The 21,438-nt window shown below is 48.8% G+C and overlaps 1 protein-coding gene across 1 annotated transcript in view; it reads left to right on the top strand.

Annotated features, from left to right (window-relative positions):
- Nucleotides 1-21,438, top strand: part of LOC144485730 (SCO-spondin-like) — a 118,844-nt gene that overhangs the window by 2,445 nt on the left and 94,961 nt on the right. Inside the window, exons 2-4 of the mRNA XM_078203822.1 lie at nucleotides 2,899-3,012; nucleotides 4,382-4,520; nucleotides 16,643-16,842. Of these exons, the coding sequence (XP_078059948.1) occupies nucleotides 2,899-3,012; nucleotides 4,382-4,520; nucleotides 16,643-16,842 (453 nt within the window). The remainder of the gene's footprint in view (nucleotides 1-2,898; nucleotides 3,013-4,381; nucleotides 4,521-16,642; nucleotides 16,843-21,438) is intronic.

The raw sequence follows: 21,438 nt of genomic DNA, 5'->3' as shown, positions 1-21,438 counted from the left end.
GTGGAAAGCTTTTTCCCAGGTCGGAGGTGACGATCACGAGGGGTCACGGGCTCAAGGTGAGAGAGGCAAGGTATAACTCAGATGTGAGAGGGACGTTTTTTTACACAGAGAGTGGTGGGGGCCTGGAATGCGCTGCCAAGTAGGGTGGTGGAGGCAGGCACGCTGACATCGTTTACGACTTACCTGGATAGTCACATGAGCAGTCTGGGAATGGAGGGATACAAACGAATGGTCGAGATGGACCAATGAGTGGCACAGGCTTGGAGGGCAAAAGGGCCTGTTTCCTGTGCTGTACTGTTCTTTGTTTTGTTTGTTCTTTATAGAACCTTAGTTAGGACACACTTGGAATATAGTGTTCAGTTCTGGTTGCCACACCACCAAAAGAATGTGGAGGCTTTGGAGAGGGTACAGAAAAGATTTAACAAAGAACAAAGAACAATACAGCACAGGAACAGGCCCTTCAGCCCTCCAAGCCTACGCCGCTCCCTGGTCCAAACTAGACCATTCTTTTGTATCCCTCCATTCCCACTCCGTTCATATGGCTATCTAGATAAGTCTTAAACATTCCCAGTGTGTCCGCCTCCACCACCTTGCCCGGCAGCGTATTCCAGGCCCCCACCACCCTCTGTGTCAAATACGTACTTCTGATATCCGTGTTAAACCTCCCCCCACTCACCTTGAACCTATGACCCCTCGTGAACGTCACCACCGACCTGGGAAAAAGCTTCCCACCATTCACCCTATCTATGCCTTTCATAACCTTAAGGGGATGAGCTCAGAGCATGGATCGATGCCTGGAAGTATGATGTGGTGGCCATTACGGAGACTTGGATGTCTCAGGGACAGGACTGGATACTCCAGGTGCCGAGATTCAGATGTTTCAGGAAGGACAGGGAGGGAGGCAAGAGAGGGGGTGGAGTGGCACTGCTGATCAGGAATAGTGTCACAGCTGCAGAGAACGTGTATGCTGTGGAGGGATTGTCCACCGAGTCTCTGTGGGTGGAAGTTCAGAGTGGGAAGGGGCCGGTCACTTTGCTGGGTGTTTTCTATAGGCCACCCAATAGTAACAGGGAGGTGGAGGAGCAGATTGGGAAACAGATCCTGGAGAGATGCAGTAATAGCAGAGTTGTTGTGATGGGAGACTTTAATTTCCTAAACATAGATTGGAATATCCCTCGGGTAAGGGGATTGGATGGGGAAGAGTTTGTTAGGTGTGTTCAGGAGGGTTTTCTGACACAGCATGTGTACAAGCCTGCAAGAGGAGAGGCTGTACTTGATCTGATATTGACCAATGAACCTGGACAGGTGTCAGATCTCTCAGTGGGAGAGCATCTTGGGGATAGCGATCATAACTCTATCTCCTTTAGGCTAAACATAGAAAACTACAGCACAAAACAGGCCCTTCGGCCCCACAAGTTGTGCCGAACACATCCCTACCTTTTAGGCCTACCTATAACCCTCCATCCTATTAAGTCCCATGTACTCATCCAGGAGTCTCTTAAAAGACCCGATTGAGTTCGCCTCCACCACCACTGACGGCAGCCGATTCCACTCGTCCACCACCCTCTGTGTGAAAAACTTCCCCTGAACATTTCCCCTGGACCTACCCCCCAGCACCTTAAACCTGTGTCCTCTCGTAGCAGCCATTTCCACCCTGGGAAAAAGCCTCTGAGAGTCCACCCGATCTATGCCTCTCAACATCTTATATACCTCTATTAGGTCTCCTCTCATCCTTCGTCTCTCCAAGGAGAAAAGACCGAGCTCCTTCAGCCTATCCTCATAAGGCATGCCACTCAATCCAGGCAACATCCTTGTAAATCACCTCTGCACCCTTTCAATCTTTTCCACATCCTTCTTGTAATGAGGCGATCAGAACTGAGCACAGTACTCCAAGCGGGGTCTGACGAGGGTCTTATATAGCTGCATCATTATCCCCGGACTTCTAAACTCAATCCCTCGATTGATAAAGGCCAGCACACCATACGCCTTCTTAACCACCTCCTCCACCTGCGGGGCCGATTTTAGAGTCCTATGGACCCGGACCCCAAGGTCCTTCTGATCCTCTACCGTACTGAGAGTCTTTCCCTTTATATTGTACTCCTTCATCCCATTCGACCTGCCAAAATGGACCACTACGCATTTATCTGGGTTGAAGTCCATCTGCCACTTCTCCGCCCAATCTTGCATTCTATCTATGTCCCTCTGTAACTTCTGACATCCCTGTTCTTATGTAAATTCCACTGTCCAGAGATGAGTGGGTTGTGTTGATTGGCCATGCTAAATTGACCCGAATGTCAGGGAGTGTTTGATGGGGACAGTGTAGTGGGAGTGTAGTGGGAGTCAGGGAGTGTAGAGGGAACTTTACTCTGTATCTAACACCGTGCTGTACCTGTCCTGGGAGTGTTTGATGGGGGACAGTGTAGTGGGAGCTTTACTCTGTATCTAACCCTGTGCTGTACCTGTCCTGGGAGTGTTTGAGGAGGACAGTGTAGAGGGAGCTTTACTCTGTATCTAACCCCGTGCTGTACCTGTCCTGGGAGTGTTTAATGGGGACAGTGTAGAGGGAGCTTTAGTCTATATCTAACCCCATCCTGTACCTGTCCTGGGAGTGTTTGATGAGGGACAGTGTAGAGGGAGCTTTACTCTGTATCTAACCCCGTGCTGTACCTGTCCTGGGAGTGTTTAATGGGGACAGTGTAGAGGGAGCTTTACTCTGTATCTAACCCCGTGCTGCATCTGTCCTGGGACTTCTCAACACGATATCCCTGAGTCTCCATGTGCTGATTTTGTAAATGGGGTGTCGTTATTGAGAGGAATTATCTCCTCCTGCTTTGCTACCACTGCTGCATACCTGATGTGATAATGAGTATATACTTACCAACTGATGTTCATTTGCAGGCGAACTCTGTGAAGACCGAGGAAAAGAGTTTGTGTCATGTGCGAATCACTGTCCAAGGACTTGTACTGACCTGTGGGACCATGTACAGTGTCTGCAGGGAATATGCAAACCCGGTATGGAACCTTCAAATAACTACATTAACCACAGCTGATTGAGATTGTGATAGGCAGACTTCAGGAGACTGGAACCCCTCTGGGACCTGTGCTGATAGAGAGTCATGATGTGGAGATGCTGGCGTTGGACTGGGGTAAGCACAGTAAGAAGTCTCACAACACCAGGTTAAAGTCTAACAGGTTTATTTGGCAGCACGAGCTTTCGGAGCGCTGCTCCTTCGTCAGGTGAGTGAGGAGTTGTGTTCACAAACAGGGCATATAAAGACACAAACTCAATTTACAAGATAATGGTTGGAATGCGAGTCTCCACAGGTAATCAAGTCTTAAAGGTACAGACAATGTGAGTGGAGAGAGGGTTAAGCACAGGTTAAAGAGATGTGTATTGTCTCCAGCCAGGACAGTTAGTGAGACTCTGCAAGCCCAGGCAAGTCATGGGGGTTACAGATAGTGTGACATGAACCCAAGATCCCGGTTGAGGCCGTCCTCATGTGTGCGGGACTTGGCTATCAGTTTCTGCTCAGTGATTCTGCGTTGTCATGTGTCGTGAAGGCCGCCTTGGAGAACGCTTACCCGAAGATCAGAGGCTGAAGTGTTCCCCGACTGGAAGGGAACACTCCTGTTTGGTGGTTATCGAGCGGTGTTCACACTTCAGCGGTCATGGGCATTCAGCTTCTGATCTTCGGGTAAGCGTTCTCCAAGGCGGCCTTCATGACACACGACAGCGCAGAGTCGCTGAGCAGAGACTGATAGCCAAGTTCCGCACACATGAGGACGGCCTCAACCGGGATGTTGGGTTCATGTCACACTATCTGTAACCCCCACGACTTGCCTGGACTTGCAAAATCTCACTAACTGTCCTGGCTGGAGACAATACACATCTCTTTAACCTGTGCTTAACGCTCTCTCCACTCACATTGTCTGTACCTTTATGACTTGATTACCTGTAAAGACTCGCATTCCAACCATTATCTTGTAAATTGAGTTTGTGTCTTTATATGCCCTGTTTGTGAACAGAACTCCCACTCACCTGAAGAAGGGGCAGCGCTCCGAAAGCTCGTGCTGCCAAATAAGCCTGTTGGACTTTAACCTGGTGTTCAGAGACTTCTTACTGACAGAGAGTGCCATCTGCTGGTGGCTCATGAGTTCTGAATTACAGCAACTTTGTTCCAATTCTTTTGTTCTCGATATCAGTGCTTTAACCGCCCTGAACCATCCGTTCTGAGCTGCTCGTTTTTGCTCTGTACCTTACAAAACTGTAAATGGAACCCTGCAATGTGACTCTGCTAGCTCAGACTCAATGGGCTGAATGGCCTACTCCTACTTTATTATGTTCTTTTCTGCCTGTCTGACCTTTGATAACTTCCTGCAGGATGCCGATGTCCCAAGGGTCAGTTGCTACAGGATTCCCACTGTGTGCCAGTGTCGGAATGTCGCTGTGGACTCCCCAGTTCAAACCACACTGTGGAATATCAGCCAGGAGACAGGGTCGCAGTCCCCTGTGGAAACTGGTAGGTTTGTGTTTTACATCAAAATCAATGTCCTGAACATGAGAAAACTCACTCCAGACTCGAAATGTTGCATCTGTTTCCTCTCCACAGATACTGTTCAGATCTGCTGAGATTTTCCAGCATTTCTTTTGTCCCACTTCACCGCTTTCTGTCTTGCCTGCCTATTATTTACATGACTTGATGTTGACTGCCGTGTATTCTCAAATTCTCTCTTTGCTTGTGATATAAGTCCCTCTTCCCCTTCTCCAGATCCGCCAGTCTCCAGATAGTTGGAGACAGGACGAATGAGCAGGGATGTGTCTTGGGCGAGAATGCTGATTCACTGACTCCTTGCGGATTGTCTCGGGAATTTGACCTTCCGAGGGGAGATTTTCCCTGCTCCCAGAACCCTGAGATAGACGTTTTGGGAAGTTCCTATTTTATTTCCAAGATAGGTCCTCAGGAAATGGTAGACAGAAAAATTCTAGTTTAATTCTTTGGTGAATAAAAAATTGAGCCCCCACCCCCGCACCGCACCGCCCCCCCCACACACCCACCCTGACCCCCGCACCCCCCAACCCCCACAACCCCCCCAGCCCCCCGCACCCACACCCCCCACTCTCACACACCACCGCTCCCGCACCCCCCCACCCACACTCCCCGCCCCCGCACCCCCCCGCATCCCCACAACCCCCCGCCCCTGGACGGCCCCACCCCCACAAACCCCCCACACCCCCGCACCCACCCACCCCCACAATCCCCTCCACACCCCCACACCCACCCACCCGCATCCCCCTGCCTCCGCAACCCCACCCCCCGCAACCCCAGCCCCACAACCCCTACCCCTCACACCCTCCACCCCCACAACCCCCCCGCCCCTGCACCCTCCCACACCCGCACCTCCCCCACCCCTTCCCAACGCACCCCCCCAACCCCTCCACCCCCACAACCCCCCCAGCCCCCCGCACCCACACCCCCCTACACCCGCAACCCCCGCCCCCACACCCCCCCGCACCCCCACAACCCCCCGCCCCCTGCACTGCCCCACATCCACAAACCCCCCACACCCCCACACCCACCCACCCCCACCCCCACAATCCCCCCCGCACCCACCCACCTGCATCCCCCCCGCCCCCGCAACCCCACCCCCACAACCCCTGCCTCTCACACCCTCCACCCCCACAACCCCCCCACCCCTGCACCCTCCCGCACCCGCACCTCCCCCACCTAACCCCCTTCCACCCCCACACCTCCCCACCCCACAACCGCCCCACCTCCACAACTGCCCACCCCCGCACCCCCCGCCCCTCGATCTTCCAATCATCCCCTGATCCCCGACTCCTCCTGACCTGCCTACCTCCAGCTTGCTGACATCCCTGACATTCTAACTCTGTCTGACAGAGCTAAAGCAGAAGTTAATCAAATACAATTTACCTTTAACAAATCCACATGAAGACTTTTATTAATCCACATGTTTGGATAACAAAGAAAATTACAGCGCAGGAACAGGTCCTTCGGCCCTCCAAGCCTGCACCGACCATGCTGCCTGACTGAACTAAAACCCCTTATTCTTCCGGGGACCATATCCCTCTATTCCCATCCTATTCATGTAACTGTCAAGACGCCCCTTAAAACTCACGATTGTAGCTGCTTCCACTACCTCCCCCAGCAGCGAGTTCCAGGCATCCACCACCCTCTGTGTAAAATGCTTGCCTTGTACATCTCCTTTAAACCTTGCCCCTCGCACCTTAAACCTATGTCCCCTAGTAATTGAGTCTTCCACCCTGGGAAAAAGCTTCTGACTATCCACTCTGTCCATGTCTCTCATAATCTTGTAGGCTTCTATCAGGTCTCCCCTCAACCTCCGTCGTTCCAGTGAGAACAAACAAAGTTTCTCTAACCTCTCCTCATAGCTAATGCCCTCCATACCAGGCAACATCCTGGTAAATCTTTTCTGTACCCTCTCCAAAGCCTCCACATCCTTCTGGTAGTGTGGCGACCAGAATTGAACACTATATTCCAAGTGCGGCCTAAATAAGGTTCTATAAAGCTGCAACATGACTTGCCAATTTTTAAACTCAATGCCCGGACCGATGAAGGCAAGCATGCCGTATGCCTTCTTGACTGCCTTCTCCACCTGTGTGGCCACTTTCAGTGACCTGTGTACCTGTACATCCAGATTCCTCTGCCTATCTTAAGGGTTCTGCCATTTGCTGTATATTTCTTATCTGTATTAGACCTTCCAAAATGCATTACCTCACATTTGTCAGAATTAAACTCCATCTGCCATCTCTCCGCCCAAGTCTCCAACTGATCTATATCTTGCTGTATCCTCTGATGGTCCTCATCGCTATCCACAAATCCACCAACCTTTGTATTGTCCGCAAACTTACTAATCAAACCAGTTACATTTTCCTCCAAATCATTTATATGATATGGGACAGCAAAGGTTCCAGCACTGATCCCTGAGGAACACCACTTGTCACAACCCTCCATTCAGAAACGCACCCTTCACTGCTACCCTCTGTCTTCTTTGACCGAGCCAGTTCTGTATCCACCTTGCCAGCTCACCTCTGATCCCATGTGACTTCACCTTCTGCACCAGTCTGCCATGAGGGACCTTGTCAAAGGCCTTTCTGAAGTCCATGTAGACAATGGATAAGAATATAATAATAATAAAAATAATGTTGAGGTGGGGAGGGCTATAAACAAACAAATAATGGATGCGTGCAAAAACGGAACGGCAATAATCATGGGGGATTTTAACCTGCATATTGATTGGTCGACTCAAGTTGTTCGTGGTGGGATGGAGGATGAGTTCTTAGAATGCTGTCAGGATAGTTTCCTTGAACAGTATGTTACAGAACCTACGAGGGAACGAGTTATCTTAGATCTGGTAATGTGTAACGAGACAGGTAGAATTAAGGATCTTCTTGTGAAGGACCCTCTTGGGTCGAATGATCACAATATGGTCGATTTCTGGTGCAGATGGAGGGGGAGAAAGTAGGGTCCCAAACCAATGTCCTCTGCTTGAACAGAGGGGAGTACGATAGGATGAGGGCTGAATTGGCTAGGGTGGACTGGGAGAGCAGACTGGCAGGTAGGACAGCTGAGGAACAATGGAGGACTTTTAAGGAGATCTTTTTCAGTACTCAGCAAAAATATATTCCGGTGATTAAGAAGGACTGTAAGAAAAGGCATAGCCAGCCGTAGATAACGAAGGAAATAAAGGAGAGTATTAAATTAAAAACCTATGCGTACAGAGTGGCCAAAAATAGTGGAGACTTAGAAGATTGGGAAAGCTTTAAAAAACAACAAAGAATGACTAAGAAAGATAGATTATGAAACTAAACTAGCTCTAAACATAAAAAATAATAGTAAAAGTTTTTACAAATATATAAAAAGGAATAGAGTGGCTCGAGTGAATGTTGGACCCTTGGAGGACGAGAGGGGGGATTTAATAGTGGAAAACGAGGAAATGGCTGAGACTTTAAATAGGTTTTTTGTGTCGGTCTTCACGGTGGAAGACACAAATAGTTTACCGAATATTAACGATCGAGTGTTGGTAGGAGGAGAGGCGCTCAATACAATTATTGTTACTAGACAGGGTAGGTCTTATGAGGAAAGGTTGAAGGAGCTAGGGCTGTTCTCTCTGGAGCGGAGGAGGCTGAGGGGAGACTTAATAGAGGTTTATAAAATGATGAAGGGGATAGATAGAGTGAACGTTCAAAGACTATTTCCTCGGGAGGATGGAGCTATTACAAGGGGGCGTAACTATAGGGTTCGTGGTGGGAGATATCGGAAGGATATCAGAGGTAGGTTCTTTACGCAGAGAGTGGTTGGGGTGTGGAATGGACTGCCTGCAGTGATAGTGGAGTCAGACACTTTAGGAACATTTAAGCGGTTATTGGATAGGCACATGGAGCACACCAGGATGATAGGGAGTGGGATAGCTTGATCTTGGTTTCAGATAAAGCTCGGCACAACATCGTGGGCCGAAGGGCCTGTTCTGTGCTGTACTGTTCTATGTTCTAGAGGCAGTGCTTGGTAGACTAACGGGACTGAAGGTGGACAAGTCCCCGGGCCCGGATGGAATGCATCCCAGGGTACTGAAAGAAATGTCAGAGGTAATAGCGGATGCGTTAGTGGTTATTTATCAAAATTCACTGGACTCTGGGGTAATGCCAGCTGATTGGAAAATGGCTACTGTTACGCCGCTGTTTAAAAAAGGAAGTAGACAAAAGGCGGGTAAGTACAGGCCGGTTAGCTTAACGTCTGTAGTTGGGAAAATGCTGGAATCCATCATTAAAGAAGAAATAGCAGGCCATCTGGATAAGAATGGTTCCATCAAGCAGACGCAGCATGGATTCATGAGAGGAAAGTCGTGTTTGACGAACTTACTGGATTTTTATGAAGATGTGACTAGTGCAGTTGACAGAGGGGAACCGGTAGATGTGGTGTATATGGATTTCCAAAAGGCATTCGATAAGGTGCCTCACAAAAGGTTGCTGCAGAAGATTGGGGCACATGGAGTTGGGGTAGGGTGTGAGCGTGGATTGGGGATTGGCTATCGAACAGGAAGCAGAGAGTTGGGTCCGGTTGGGATGTACCCCAGGTTACTGTGGGAGGCGAGGGAAGAGATTGCAGAGCCTCTGGCGATGATCTTTGCATCGTCGATGGAGACGGGAGAGGTGCCAGAGGATTGGAGGATTGCGGATGTGGTTCCTATTTTCAAGAAGGGGAATAGGGATAGCACAGGTAATTACCAACCGGTGAGTCTAACCTCAGTGGTTGGTAAACAGATGGAGAAGATCCTGAGGGACAGGATGTATGAGCATTTAGAGAGGTTTAGTATGCTCAAGAATACTCAGCATGGCTTTGTCAAGGGCAGATCGTGCCTTACGAGCCTGGTGGAATTCTTCGAAAATGTGACTAAACACATTGACGAAGGGAAGGCGATAGATGTGGTTTATATGGATTTTAGCAAGGCGTTCAATAAGGTCCCCCATGCAAGGCTTCGAGAAAAAGTGAGAGGGCATGGGGTCCAAGGGGCTGCTGCCTGGTGGATCCAGAACTGGCTTGCCCAAAGGAGGCAGAGAGTGGGTATAGATGGGTCTTTTTCTAAATGGAGGTCGGTCACCAGTGGTGTGCCCCAGGGATCTGTTCTGGGACCCTTGCTGTTTGTCATTTTCATAAATGACCTGGATGAGGAAGCGGAGGGATGGGTTGGTAAGTTTGCCGATGACACGAAGGTTGGTGGGGTTGTGGATAGTCTGGAGGGATGTCAGAAGTTACAGAGGGACATAGATAGGATGCAAGACTGGGCAGACAAGTGGCAGGTGGACTTCAACCCAGATAAATGCGCCGTGTTCAACTTTGGTAGGTCAAATGGGATGAAGGAGTGAAATATAAAGGGAAAGACTCTTAGTGCTGTAGAGGATCAGAAGGCTCTTAGGATCTGGGTCCATAGGACTCTGAAATTGGCCCCGCAGGTGGAGGAGGTGGTTAAGAAGGCGTATGGTGTGCTGGCCTTTATCAATCGAGGGATTGAGTTTAGGAGTCCGGGGTTAATGATGCAGCTATATAAGACCCTCGTCAGACCCCACTTGGAGTACTGTGCTCAGTTCTGGTCGCCTCACTATAGGAAGGATGTGGAAAAGATTGAAAGGGTGCAGAGGAGATTTACAAGGATGTTGCCTGGATTGAGTGGCATGCCTTATGAGGATAGGCTGAGGGAGCTCGGACTTTTCTCCTTGGAGCGACGAAGGATGAGAGGAGACCTAATAGAGGTATATAAGATGTTGAGAGGCATAGATCGGGTGGACTCTCAGAGTCTTTTTCCCAGGGTGGAAATGTCTGCTACGAGAGGACACAGGTTTAGGGTGCTGGGGGGTAGGTACAGGGGAGATGTTAGGGGTACGTTTTTCACACAGAGGGTGGTGGGTGAGTGGAATCGGCTGCTGTCAGTGGTGGTGGAGGCGAACTCAATAGGGTCTTTTAAGAAACTCCTGGATGAGTACATGGAGCTTAATAGGATGGAGGGTTCTTGGTAGGTCTAGAAGGTAGGGATGTGTTCGGCACAACTTGTGGGGCCGAAGGGCCTGTTTGTGCTGTAGTTTTTCTATGTTTCTATGTTTCTAAATGGGTGCTTTTCTGGTTGGCAGATGGTGACTTGTGGCGTGCCTGTGGTGAACCATCGTTGGTTACCACTGTGGGGTTATTCCAATGTTACTGTTGGGTTAGGGTGTTGCCACTGTGGGGGTTGTTATAATGTTGTTGGGTTAGGGTGTTTACACTGTGGGATTAATATACCTGTGGTGGATGCTGTTATGGCACATCCCGGTCGGGCCCCGCCTCCTGGGGAGAGGTATAAGACCCTCTGCTCAGGCGGGACCCCTCCAGTCTGGATTGGTGTACTCGTGTTAGATAGTTCCATTGTTTGTCAATAAAAGCCTTCAATCGCTGAAGCCTTGTACCTCGTGCTTGATTGTCGCGCATCAATTTTATTGACAAACACGAAACTCTCGACAGTAAAGAGAGTATGGAGCAAATGTTGAAACCAGAGCGTCTGACGCTGGACCCACGTGCGGTCGGTGCCTCTAACACCTTCGACCACTGGCTGAAGTGTTTCGAGGACTACCTGGCAGCCTCTGCAGCAGTTACTACGGACGACGACAAACTCCAGGTCCTCCACGTGAGGGTAAGCGACACGGTCTATCTCGCGATTCGTGCGGCCACCACTTACCCGAGGGCCATCGAGCTCTTGAAGAAACGATACACGAGACCACCCAATGAGATTCACGCTCGTTACCTCCTCGCTACACGACGTCGGCAGTCGGGCGAAACCATGGAGGACTACGCCAATGAGCTCTTGCAGCTTGCCAGGGGCTGCGACTGCAAAGATGTGTCGGCTGAGCAGTATATGTACGACCTCGCCCGAGATGCGTTCGTAGCAGGGGTAGGGTCCTCGTACATCCGGCTTAAGCTATTGGAGAAAGGGAACCTCAACTTGACCCAAGCGATGGAGATGGCTGAGATACTGGAGGCAGCGTCGAAAAGCTTGGCTCTGTACCCCGAAGACCACGCGGAGACAACGTGGCAGGAGCAAGCACAAATCCCTCCTCGCCCCACGGGCTCGCGCTCCCATATCGACCCGACGACGGCAGCAGCTCCAGGCGGCCAGCGATGCTATTTTTGCGGAGGAGCCAAGCATCCACGGCAACAGTGTCCAGCAAAAACGGCGATCTGCAGTCAGTGCGGTAAAAAGGGGCACTATGCTAAAGTCTGCAGGTCGAAGCCCAAGAACGGCAGTGCAGCCTGTGACCCTCCAGAGCGGAGACAATCTCCTTCGGCGTCGCAGTACCCGCGAGGCCCGACCACGTGCGAATCCAGGACGGCACCATCGTGGCTGACGGAGGAGGAGGATGACCACCAGGAGTCGCTACGCTTGGCGCCCTCACCCACGTGCGATTCATGGGGGCGGCCATCATGGTCGACGACGACCAGGAGCGACCAGCAGGGGTCCTCAGTATCAACCTCGGCTGCATGCAGTGACGCCCGGGGGCCAACGGTGGCGTCGATCTCTCTGGACCAGACCAAGCATCACAGGCTTGACAGTTCGATGATGAACATCAAGGTAAATGGTCGTACTGTGTATTGTCTGTTTGACAGTGGGAGCACCGAGAGTTTTATTCACCCTGACACTGCAAAAAGGTGTGGACTCCGGGTTCTACCTGCCAAACAGACAATTTCTATGGCATCACGGTCCCGGTCTGTACCGATCCAAGGACGTTGTATGGTAACCCTAGAGGTGCAGGGCACAATTTACGAGCGATACAGGCTCCTTGTGTTGCCGCACCTTTGCGCGCCAATTCTCCTCGGACTAAACTTTATGGTCCACATGAAGAGCGTGATCCTACAGTACGGTGGGCCACTCCCTTCACTGGCAGTAGGGAATCAGCCACAGCCTCCAAATTGCCCAAAGCGCCCCGCATGCAATCTTTCCACACTAAAGATCACCACACCTTCTTTATTTAAGTATCTGGTACCAGGCTGCAAGCCCATCGCTACTAAAAGTAGGCGTTACAGCGCTGAAGACCGGATCTTTATCAGATCTGAGGTTCAGCGGCTCCTCAAAGAAGGGATCATACAGCCAAGTGCTAGTCCGTGGAGAGCGCAGGTCGTGGTGGTTAAAAGCGGGAACAAACCCCGGATGGTCATCGACTACAGTCAGACCATTAACCGTTATACGCAGCTGGATGCGTATCCTCTCCCGCGCATATCTGATATGGTCAATCAGATTGCGCAGTACCGGGTGTTCTCCACCATAGACCTTAAGTCCGCCTACCACCAACTCCCCATCCGCCCAGAGGACCGACAATACACGGCTTTTGAGGCAGATGGTCGTCTATATCAGTTTCTTAGGGTTCCATTTGGTGTCACCAATGGGGTCTCGGTCTTCCAGCGTGCTATGGATCGAATGGTGGACCAGAACGGGTTGCGGGCTACCTTCCCGTACCTGGATAACGTCACCATCTGCGGCCATGACCAGCAGGACCATGACACGAATCTCCAAAACTTTCTGCGCACTGCATCTCGCCTGAATCTGACCTATAACAGGGAGAAGTGCGTATTCCGTACGCGCAGGTTAGCTATCCTTGGATACGTGGTGGAAAACGGGGTCATCGGCCCTGATCCAGACCGTATGCGCCCCCTTACTGAACTTCCCTTGCCCGCTAGCACAAAAGCACTGAGGAGATGCCTCGGCTTCTTTTCTTATTATGCGCAGTGGGTCCCCAACTACGCGGACAAAGCCCGTCCGCTCATCAAGTCCACGACCTTCCCACTCACACCGGAGGCCCAATTGGCCTTCAAGGCTTTGAAAAGCGACATTGCGAAAGCCACGATGCACGCGGTGGATGAATCCATCCCTTTTCAGGTGGAAAGTGATGCATCGGATTTTGCCCTGGCCGCCACACTAAACCAGGCAGGCAGGCCCGTCGCGTTTTTTTCCCGCACCCTTCAAGGTCCCGAAATTCGGCATTCAGCGGTGGAGAAGGAGGCTCAGGCCATTGTGGAGGCCATCAGACACTGGCGCCATTACCTGGCGGGGAAGCGGTTCACCCTGATCACGGATCAACGATCCGTGGCGTTTATGTTCAGTAATACGCAGAGGGGCAAGATCAAGAATGATAAGATCTTGCGGTGGAGAATTGAGCTCTCCACCTATAATTACGATATTATGTATCGTCCAGGGAAGCTCAATGAGCCCTCGGATGCCCTCTCGCGCGGAACATGCGCTATCATGCAGGAGGACCGCTTGAAGGCCCTCCACAATGACCTGTGCCATCCTGGAGTCACTCGACTCTACCACTTCATAAAAGCCCGCAACCTGCCCTACTCGGTGGAGGATGTCAGGTCAGTAACGAGAAGCTGTCGGATTTGCGCGGAATGCAAACCGCACTTTTATCGACCGGACCGGGCACAATTGGTCAAGGCCACTCGCCCCTTCGAGAGGCTGAGTGTGGATTTTAAGGGCCCCCTTCCCTCAACGGACCGGAATGTCTATTTTCTCAATATCATAGATGAATACTCCCGGTTCCCGTTTGTTGTCCCCTGTGCGGACACGTCGACTGCCACAGTGATTAAGGCATTCAGTGATCTTTTTACCCTGTTCGGGTACCCCTGCTACATACATAGCGACAGGGGCTCGTCGTTCATGAGTAACGACTTGAGGCAATTCCTGCTCTCATACGGGATTGCCTCTAGTAGAACCACGAGCTACAACCCTAGGGGTAACGGACAGGTGGAGAGGGAGAATGCTACAGTCTGGAAGGCTGTCCTATTGGCGCTGAAGTCCAGGGGCCTTCCAGTCTCCCGTTGGCAGGAGGTCCTTCCAAATGCGCTTCATTCCATTCGCTCCCTCCTGTGTACGGCAACCAATGCTACTCCCCACGAGAGGATGTTCTCATTCCCTCGGAAGTCGTCCTCGGGGATCTCCTTACCAGCCTGGTTGACGTACCCAGGACCCGTCCTTCTGCGGCGACATGTGAGGGCCCGCAAGTCCGACCCCTTGGTCGAACCGGTCCAACTCCTCCACGCCAACCCTCAGTATGCCTATGTGGCATATCCTGACGGGCGAGAGGACACGGTCTCGATTCGAGACCTGGCGCCCGCAGGGGACGTAGCAACTCCTGTCGCTCCTATACCCCCTGTCACGAACCCCCTTTCACTTCTTTCTTCCCCAGACGTGGCGCGGTCAGCACCGGGACCAGTGCATAACAGTTATACTCCCATGTACAGCTTGCCTGAGACTCGGAGATCAGTGCCACCACAGAAGGTTCCAGGATCCCCTGCACCACCGCCTCACCAGGGTCAACCGGCCCGGGAGTCCTCGAGGGGACAGCCGGACGCTGTTTTGGAGAGAACGCCACCGCAAGCACCTGCTCCGGTGTCGCAACCGGTGTTGAGGAGATCACAGCGACGGTGTGGTCCTCCAGACCGTCTGGACTTGTGAATTTTGTATATATGTGACCTGTTTTCGCACCCCGCCGGCCTTTGTTTTTAAAGGAGGGGTGAATGTGGTGAACCATCGTTGGTTACCACTGTGGGGTTATTCCAATGTTACTGTTGGGTTAGGGTGTTGCCACTGTGGGGGTTGTTATAATGTTACTGTTGGGCTAGGGTGTTTACACTGTGGGATTAATATACCTGTGGTGGATGTTGTTATGGCACATCCCGGTCGGGCCCCGCCTCCTGGGGAGAGGTATAAGACCCTCTGCTCAGGCGGGACCCCTCCAGTCTGGATTGGTGTACTCGTGTTTAAATAGTTCCATTGTTTGTCAATAAAAGCGTTCAATCGCTGAAGCCTTGTACCTCATGCTTGATTGTCGTGCATCAGTGCCGCAGGGATCGGTGCTGGGGCCTCAACTGTTTACTATTTACATAGATGATCTGGAGGAGGAGACTGAGTGTCGGTAACAAAGTTTGCTGACGACACGAAGATAAGTGGGAAAGTGAATTGCGTGGAGGAAGCGGAAGGTCTGCAGAGAGATTTGGACAGGCTGAGTGAGTGGGCGAGGATCTGGCAGATGGAATATAACGTTGGCAAATGCGAGGTTATTCACTTTGGAAGAAATAATAGCAAATTGGATTATTATTTAAATGGAAAAAAATTACAACATGCTATTGTGCAAAGGGACCTGGGGGTCCTTGTGCATGAGTCGCAAATGGGATGTTGGCATTTATCGCGAGGGGGATAGAATATAAAAGCAGAGAAGTCTTGCTGCAACTGTACAAGGCATTGGTGAGGCCGCAGCTGGAATACTGTGTGCAGTTTTGGTCCCCTTATTTGCGAAAGGATATATTGGCCTTGGAGGGAGTGCAGAGAAGGTTCACCAGGTTGATGCCGGAGATGAGGGGTGTAGATTATGAGGAGAGATTGAGCAGATTAGGTTTGTACTCGTTGGAGTTTAGAAGGCTGAGGGGTGATCTTATAGAGGCATATAAGATAATGAAGGGGCTGGATAGGGTAGAAGTGGAGAGATTCTTTCCACTTAGAAAGGAAACCAGAACTAGAGGGCACAGTCTCAAAATAAAGGGGGTTCAGTTTAGGACAGAGTTGAGGAGGAACTTCTTCTCCCAGAGGGTGGTGAATCTCTGGAATTCTCTGCCCACTGAAGTGGTGGAGGCTACCTCGTTGAATATGTTTAAGTCACGGATAGAAGGATTTCTGATCGGTAAGGGAATTAAGGGTTATGGGGAGCAGGCGGGTAAGTGGAACTGATTCACTTCAGATCAGCCATGATCTTATTGAATGGCGGGGCAGGCTCGAGGGGCTAGATGGCCTACTCCTGCTCCTATTTCTTATGTTCTTATGTTCTTATATCCACTGCCCTACCCTCATCAATCATCTTCATCACTTCCCTGAAAAACGCGATCAAGTTCGTGAGACACGACCTCCCCTTCACAAAACCATGTTGCCTCTCGCTAACAATTTAACATTAACAATTTTAAAAATGTTTTAATTCATTCATGGGCGTGGCTGGTCAGCGTTTATTGCCCGTCCTGAGTATTAAATTGACTGACCTGAATTTCTGCGTTCATCTCTTTCCACTTTAACCAGACCTAACTCTCCTTTCCAGTATGTGTGTCAATGGGACATTTGACTGCAGTGATTCACGGTGTCTGGAAATCAGTCTCTGGTCCATGTGGAGCAAGTGTTCCAGCAGCTGTGGTGTTGGGCAGCGAACCCGCAGTCGTAACTGTGGGGGGACAATGCACAGCCCATCCTGTGAGGGAGAGAACATGCAGACGGAGGAATGCAACCAGGTGCCGTGCCCAGGTGAGAGCTTGTGGCATTGCAGGTGTCCAACATCACAAGGACTTGCGAGGTTACATAAGGAAAAACTGTTTCAGAAGAATCATAAGAAATAGGAAGCGGAGGGTATATTTTTATTCTCAAAGCTGTTGTGTAATTCAGTGAGAGCTTGGCTTTTATCTGAATTGCATCTTCCTGTATAATCCTCTAATTTGGTCAGAATATTGCATACAGGAGTTGGGACGTCTTGTTGAAGACATTAGTATGGCCACACTTGGAATACTGTGTACAGTTCTGGTCACCCTATTATAGAAAGGATATTATTAAACTGGAAAGAGTGCAGAAAAAATTTACTAGGATGCTACCGGGACTTGATGGTTTGAGTTATAAGGAGAGGCTGGATAGACTGGGACTTTTTTCTCTGGAGCGTAAAAGGCTGAGGGGTGACCTTATAGAGGTCTATAAAATAATGAGGGGCATAGACAAGGTAGATAGTCAATATATTTTCCCAAAAGGTAGGGGAGTCTAAAACTAGAGGGCATAGGTTTAAGGTGAGGGAGGGAGATTTAATAGTGTCCAGAGGGGCAATTGTTTCACACAGAGGCTGGTAATAGAGGCGGGTACAATTTTGTCTTTTAAAACGCATTTAGACAATTGCAAGGGTAAGATGGGTATAGAGGGATGTGGGCCAAACACGGGCAATTGGGATTAGTTTACGGGTTTGAAAAAAAGGGCGGCATGGACAAGTTGGGCCGAAGGGCCTGTTTCCATGCTGTAAACCTCTATGACTCTATGACTCTCTATGACTAATTTCTGGAATATCCTAACCAACACCCTGCAACATGATGGCAACTTGTAGAAAAGGCCAAGACCGCAAAGAAAATGCAACAAAAACTAAAATGCTGGAAGACTGAGAAAGGAATTAAGTAAAACATTCTGATCAGCAGCAGAGGCGCAGAGCAAAAATTATCCAGAAAAAGCTTCTAAAAAAGGTTTGGGATGTGAAGGTAGAAGTTTAAAATTATTTACTACAATAAAATGCTCAATTAAATCTCCTTTGGTAATCACAAAACTGTGACAGATAAATTCCTGGAGTGTGTTAGAGCAGAATGCTGAGTAATCAATGAGGGAACATCCTTTCCTGGATTTGGTATTATGCAATGAAAAGGGGTTGATTAATAATCGTGTTGTGGGGTCCTGTAGGGAAGAGTGACCATAACATGTTAGAAATCTTTATTGGAATGGAAAGTGACAAAATCCCATCTGAAACTCAGATCTGAAATCTGAACAAAGGAAACTACAAAGGTATGAAACACGAGTTGTTTTAGATTGGGGAACTTCACATAAAGGCATGAGGGGGGATAGGTAATGGCTAATACTTAAGGAGCGAAAGTATGGATTGCAACATTTATACATTCCTTTCTGACACAAAAACAACAAGGAAAGCAGCCCAACCATGGGAAACAAAGGAATGAAGAATAGAATTAAATCCAAAGAGGAGTCGGATATAATTACCGGAAAAAGGAGCAAGTCTGAGGATTGGGAACAGTTCAGAATTCAGCAAAGGAGGAGAAAGAAATGGATTCAGAAGGATAAATAGAGTGTGAGAGTAAACTTGCAAGGAACACAAAAGCAGACTGTAAAACCTCTGAGTAAAAAGATTCGTGATGACAAATGCACGTCCCTTACAGTCCAAAACAGGAGAATTATAATCGAGAACGAGGAAATGACAGAGTTTTTAAACGACTCCTCCAAGTCTGTCTTCACAGAGAAAGACACAAAGAACTTCCGAGAAATGCGAGGGAACCTAGGGTCCAGTGAGAAGGAGGAGTTGAAGGAAAGTGGTATTACTAAAAAAATAGTAGCTGGGGATATTAATAAGACTGAAAGCTGATAAACCCCCAGGGTGTGATAATCTACATCCCAGGGTACTGAAGGAAGAGGCCGTGGAAATAGTGGATGTGTTGGTTGTTATCTTACAAAATTCTGTAGATTCTGGAAAAGTCCCAGCAGATTGGAGGGTGGAAAAATGTAACCCCATTAATTAAAAAAGGAGGGAGGGGTAAAACAGGGAATTGCAGACTGGTTAGTCTAAACATCAGTAACAGGGAATATGCTGGAGTCTATTATAAAGGATGTGATAACAGGACACTAAGAAAAGGTCAGTGGAATTAGACAAAGTCAACATGGATTTATGAAAGAGAAATCAGTTCTAACAAACCTATTGGAGTTTACTGAAGGTGTAACTAGTAGAATACATAAGGGTGAACCAGTGGATGTGGAATATTTAGATTTTCAGAAAAAATTTGGTAAGATCCTACATAAGATGTTAGAGTGCAAAATTAAAGCACATGGGATTGAGGGTAATATATTGGCATGGACTGAGAATTGTTTAGAGGACAGGAAAAAGAGTTGGAATAAAAGGGTTTTTTTCAAAGTGGCTGGCAGTGAATATTTGGGCCCTGCAGGATGAGAGCTTGGGCTCCCGTTATCCACAATAAACCTCAGTGATTTGGATGAGGAACCAAAGGTAATATTTCCAAACTTGCTGACAACATGAAACTTGGTGGGAATGAAAGTTGGGAGGAGGATGTTAAGCTTCAGGGTGAGTGAGTGAGTGGGTAAATACATGGCAGATGCAGTGTAACGTGGGTAACTGTGGAGTTCTCCACTTCAGATGGGGAAACAGAATTGCAGAATGTTATTTAAATGGTGATAGATTGGGAAATGTTGATGTACAGAGGGACCTGTGTGTCCAAGTACACCAGCCACTGAAAGCAAGCATGCTGGTACAGCAAGCAGTTAGGAAGGCAAATGGTAAGTTAGCCTTCACAGAGATGTCTTACTGCAGCTGTACAGGGCCTTGGTGGGACCACACCTGGTATGTTTTGTGCAGTTTGGGTCACCTTATATAAGAAAGGAGATACCTGCCATTGAGGGAGAGCAGTGAAGGTTCACCAGACTGATTCCTCGGATGACAGGATTGTCGTACACAGTGAGATTGGGTCAACTCTTGGAGGGCTGAAGGGCCTGTTTCTTGTGCTGTACTGTTCTTTGTTAAACGAGGCCTGTGTTCAATGGGCATTAGATGAATGAGAGGGAATATCAATAAAACATAGAGGGCAGAATTTTACACTCCCCCTAAGGTGGATTCTGAAGTGGGGAGAGAGCATAAAATTAAATGGACCGGATTTCCGCTGGGAATCCACCTGCACAACACCAGACTCAATTTTACACTTGGGTAGGCAGGGTCAAAATGAGGTGGCAAGAGTGATCTGGATACAGCCATCAGGAAGGTAAATCTGTGTCAAAGCAGTGGGAGGGCTCAAATGAAAAAACTGAAATTAGAAAATCAAAGAGAGGATACAAAAAAATAATGGCAGGTGCAATTCAATAAAATCCAAGGATGTTTTACACAAAGAGCAAGAAAATAACTAAGGAAGAAGCATAGAAATTGGCAAGAAACAGCAATAGGCCTGAGGATTGGGAGTAGTTTAAAATTCAGAAAAAGGAGGACCAAGGGATTGATTAAGAAGGGAAGAATAGAGTATGAAAGTAAGCTAGCGGGGAATATAAAAACTGACTGTAAAAGTTTCTATAGGTATGTAAAGAGAAAAAGATTGACAAAAACAACTGTTCTTTACAGTCAGAAACAGAAGAATTCATAATGGGGAATAAAGAAATAGCTGAGGAAAGTGGATGAAGGGAAGGCGGTGGATGTTGTCTACCTGGATTTCAGCAAGGCCTTTGACAAGGTCCCTCATGGGAGGTTAGTTAGGAAGGTTCAGTCGCTAGGTATACATGGGGAGGTAGTAAATTGGATTAGACACTGGCTCAATGGTATTTGCTACCAAATAAACCTGTTGGACTTTAACCTGGTGTTGTGAGACTTCTTTCAATGGAAGAAGCCAGAGAGTGGTTGTGGAGGATTGCTTCTCTGAGTGGAGGCCTGTGACTAGTGGTGTGCCGCAGGGATCGGTGTTGGGTCCATTGTTGTTTGTCATCGATACCAATGATCTGAATGATAATGTGGTAAATTGGATCAGCAAGTTTGCTGATGATACAAAGATTGGAGGTGTAGTGGACAGTGAGGAAGGTTTTCAAAGCTTGCAGAGGGATTTGGACTAACTAGAAAAATGGGCTGAAAAATGGCAAATGGAATTTAACGCAGACAATTTAACGCAGATATTGCACATTGGAAGGACAAACCAAAGTAGAACGTACAGGGTAAATGGTAGGACTCTGAAGAGTGCAGTTGAACAGAGGGATCTGGGAATACAGGTACAGAATTCCCTAAAAGTGACGTCACAGGTGGATAGGGTCATAAAGAGTGCCTTTGGTACATTGGCCTTTATAAATCGGAGTATCGAGTATAAAAGTTGGAGTGTTATGGTAAGGTTATATAAGGCATTGGTGAGGCCGAATCTGGAGTATTGTGTACAGTTTTGGTCACCTAGTTACAGGAAGGATGTAAATAAGGTTGAAAGAGTGCAGAGAAGGTTCACAAGGATGTTGCCGGGACTTGAGAAGCTGAGTGAAAGAGAGAGATTGAATAGGTTGGGACTTTATTCCCTGGAGCGTAGAAGATTGAGGGGAGATTTGATAGAGGTGTATAAGATT

This window comes from Mustelus asterias, unplaced genomic scaffold (assembly GCF_964213995.1).
Source record: "Mustelus asterias unplaced genomic scaffold, sMusAst1.hap1.1 HAP1_SCAFFOLD_212, whole genome shotgun sequence".
Classification (NCBI taxonomy): Eukaryota; Metazoa; Chordata; class Chondrichthyes; order Carcharhiniformes; family Triakidae; genus Mustelus; species Mustelus asterias.
This window is presented reverse-complemented; position numbering and strand designations above follow the sequence as displayed.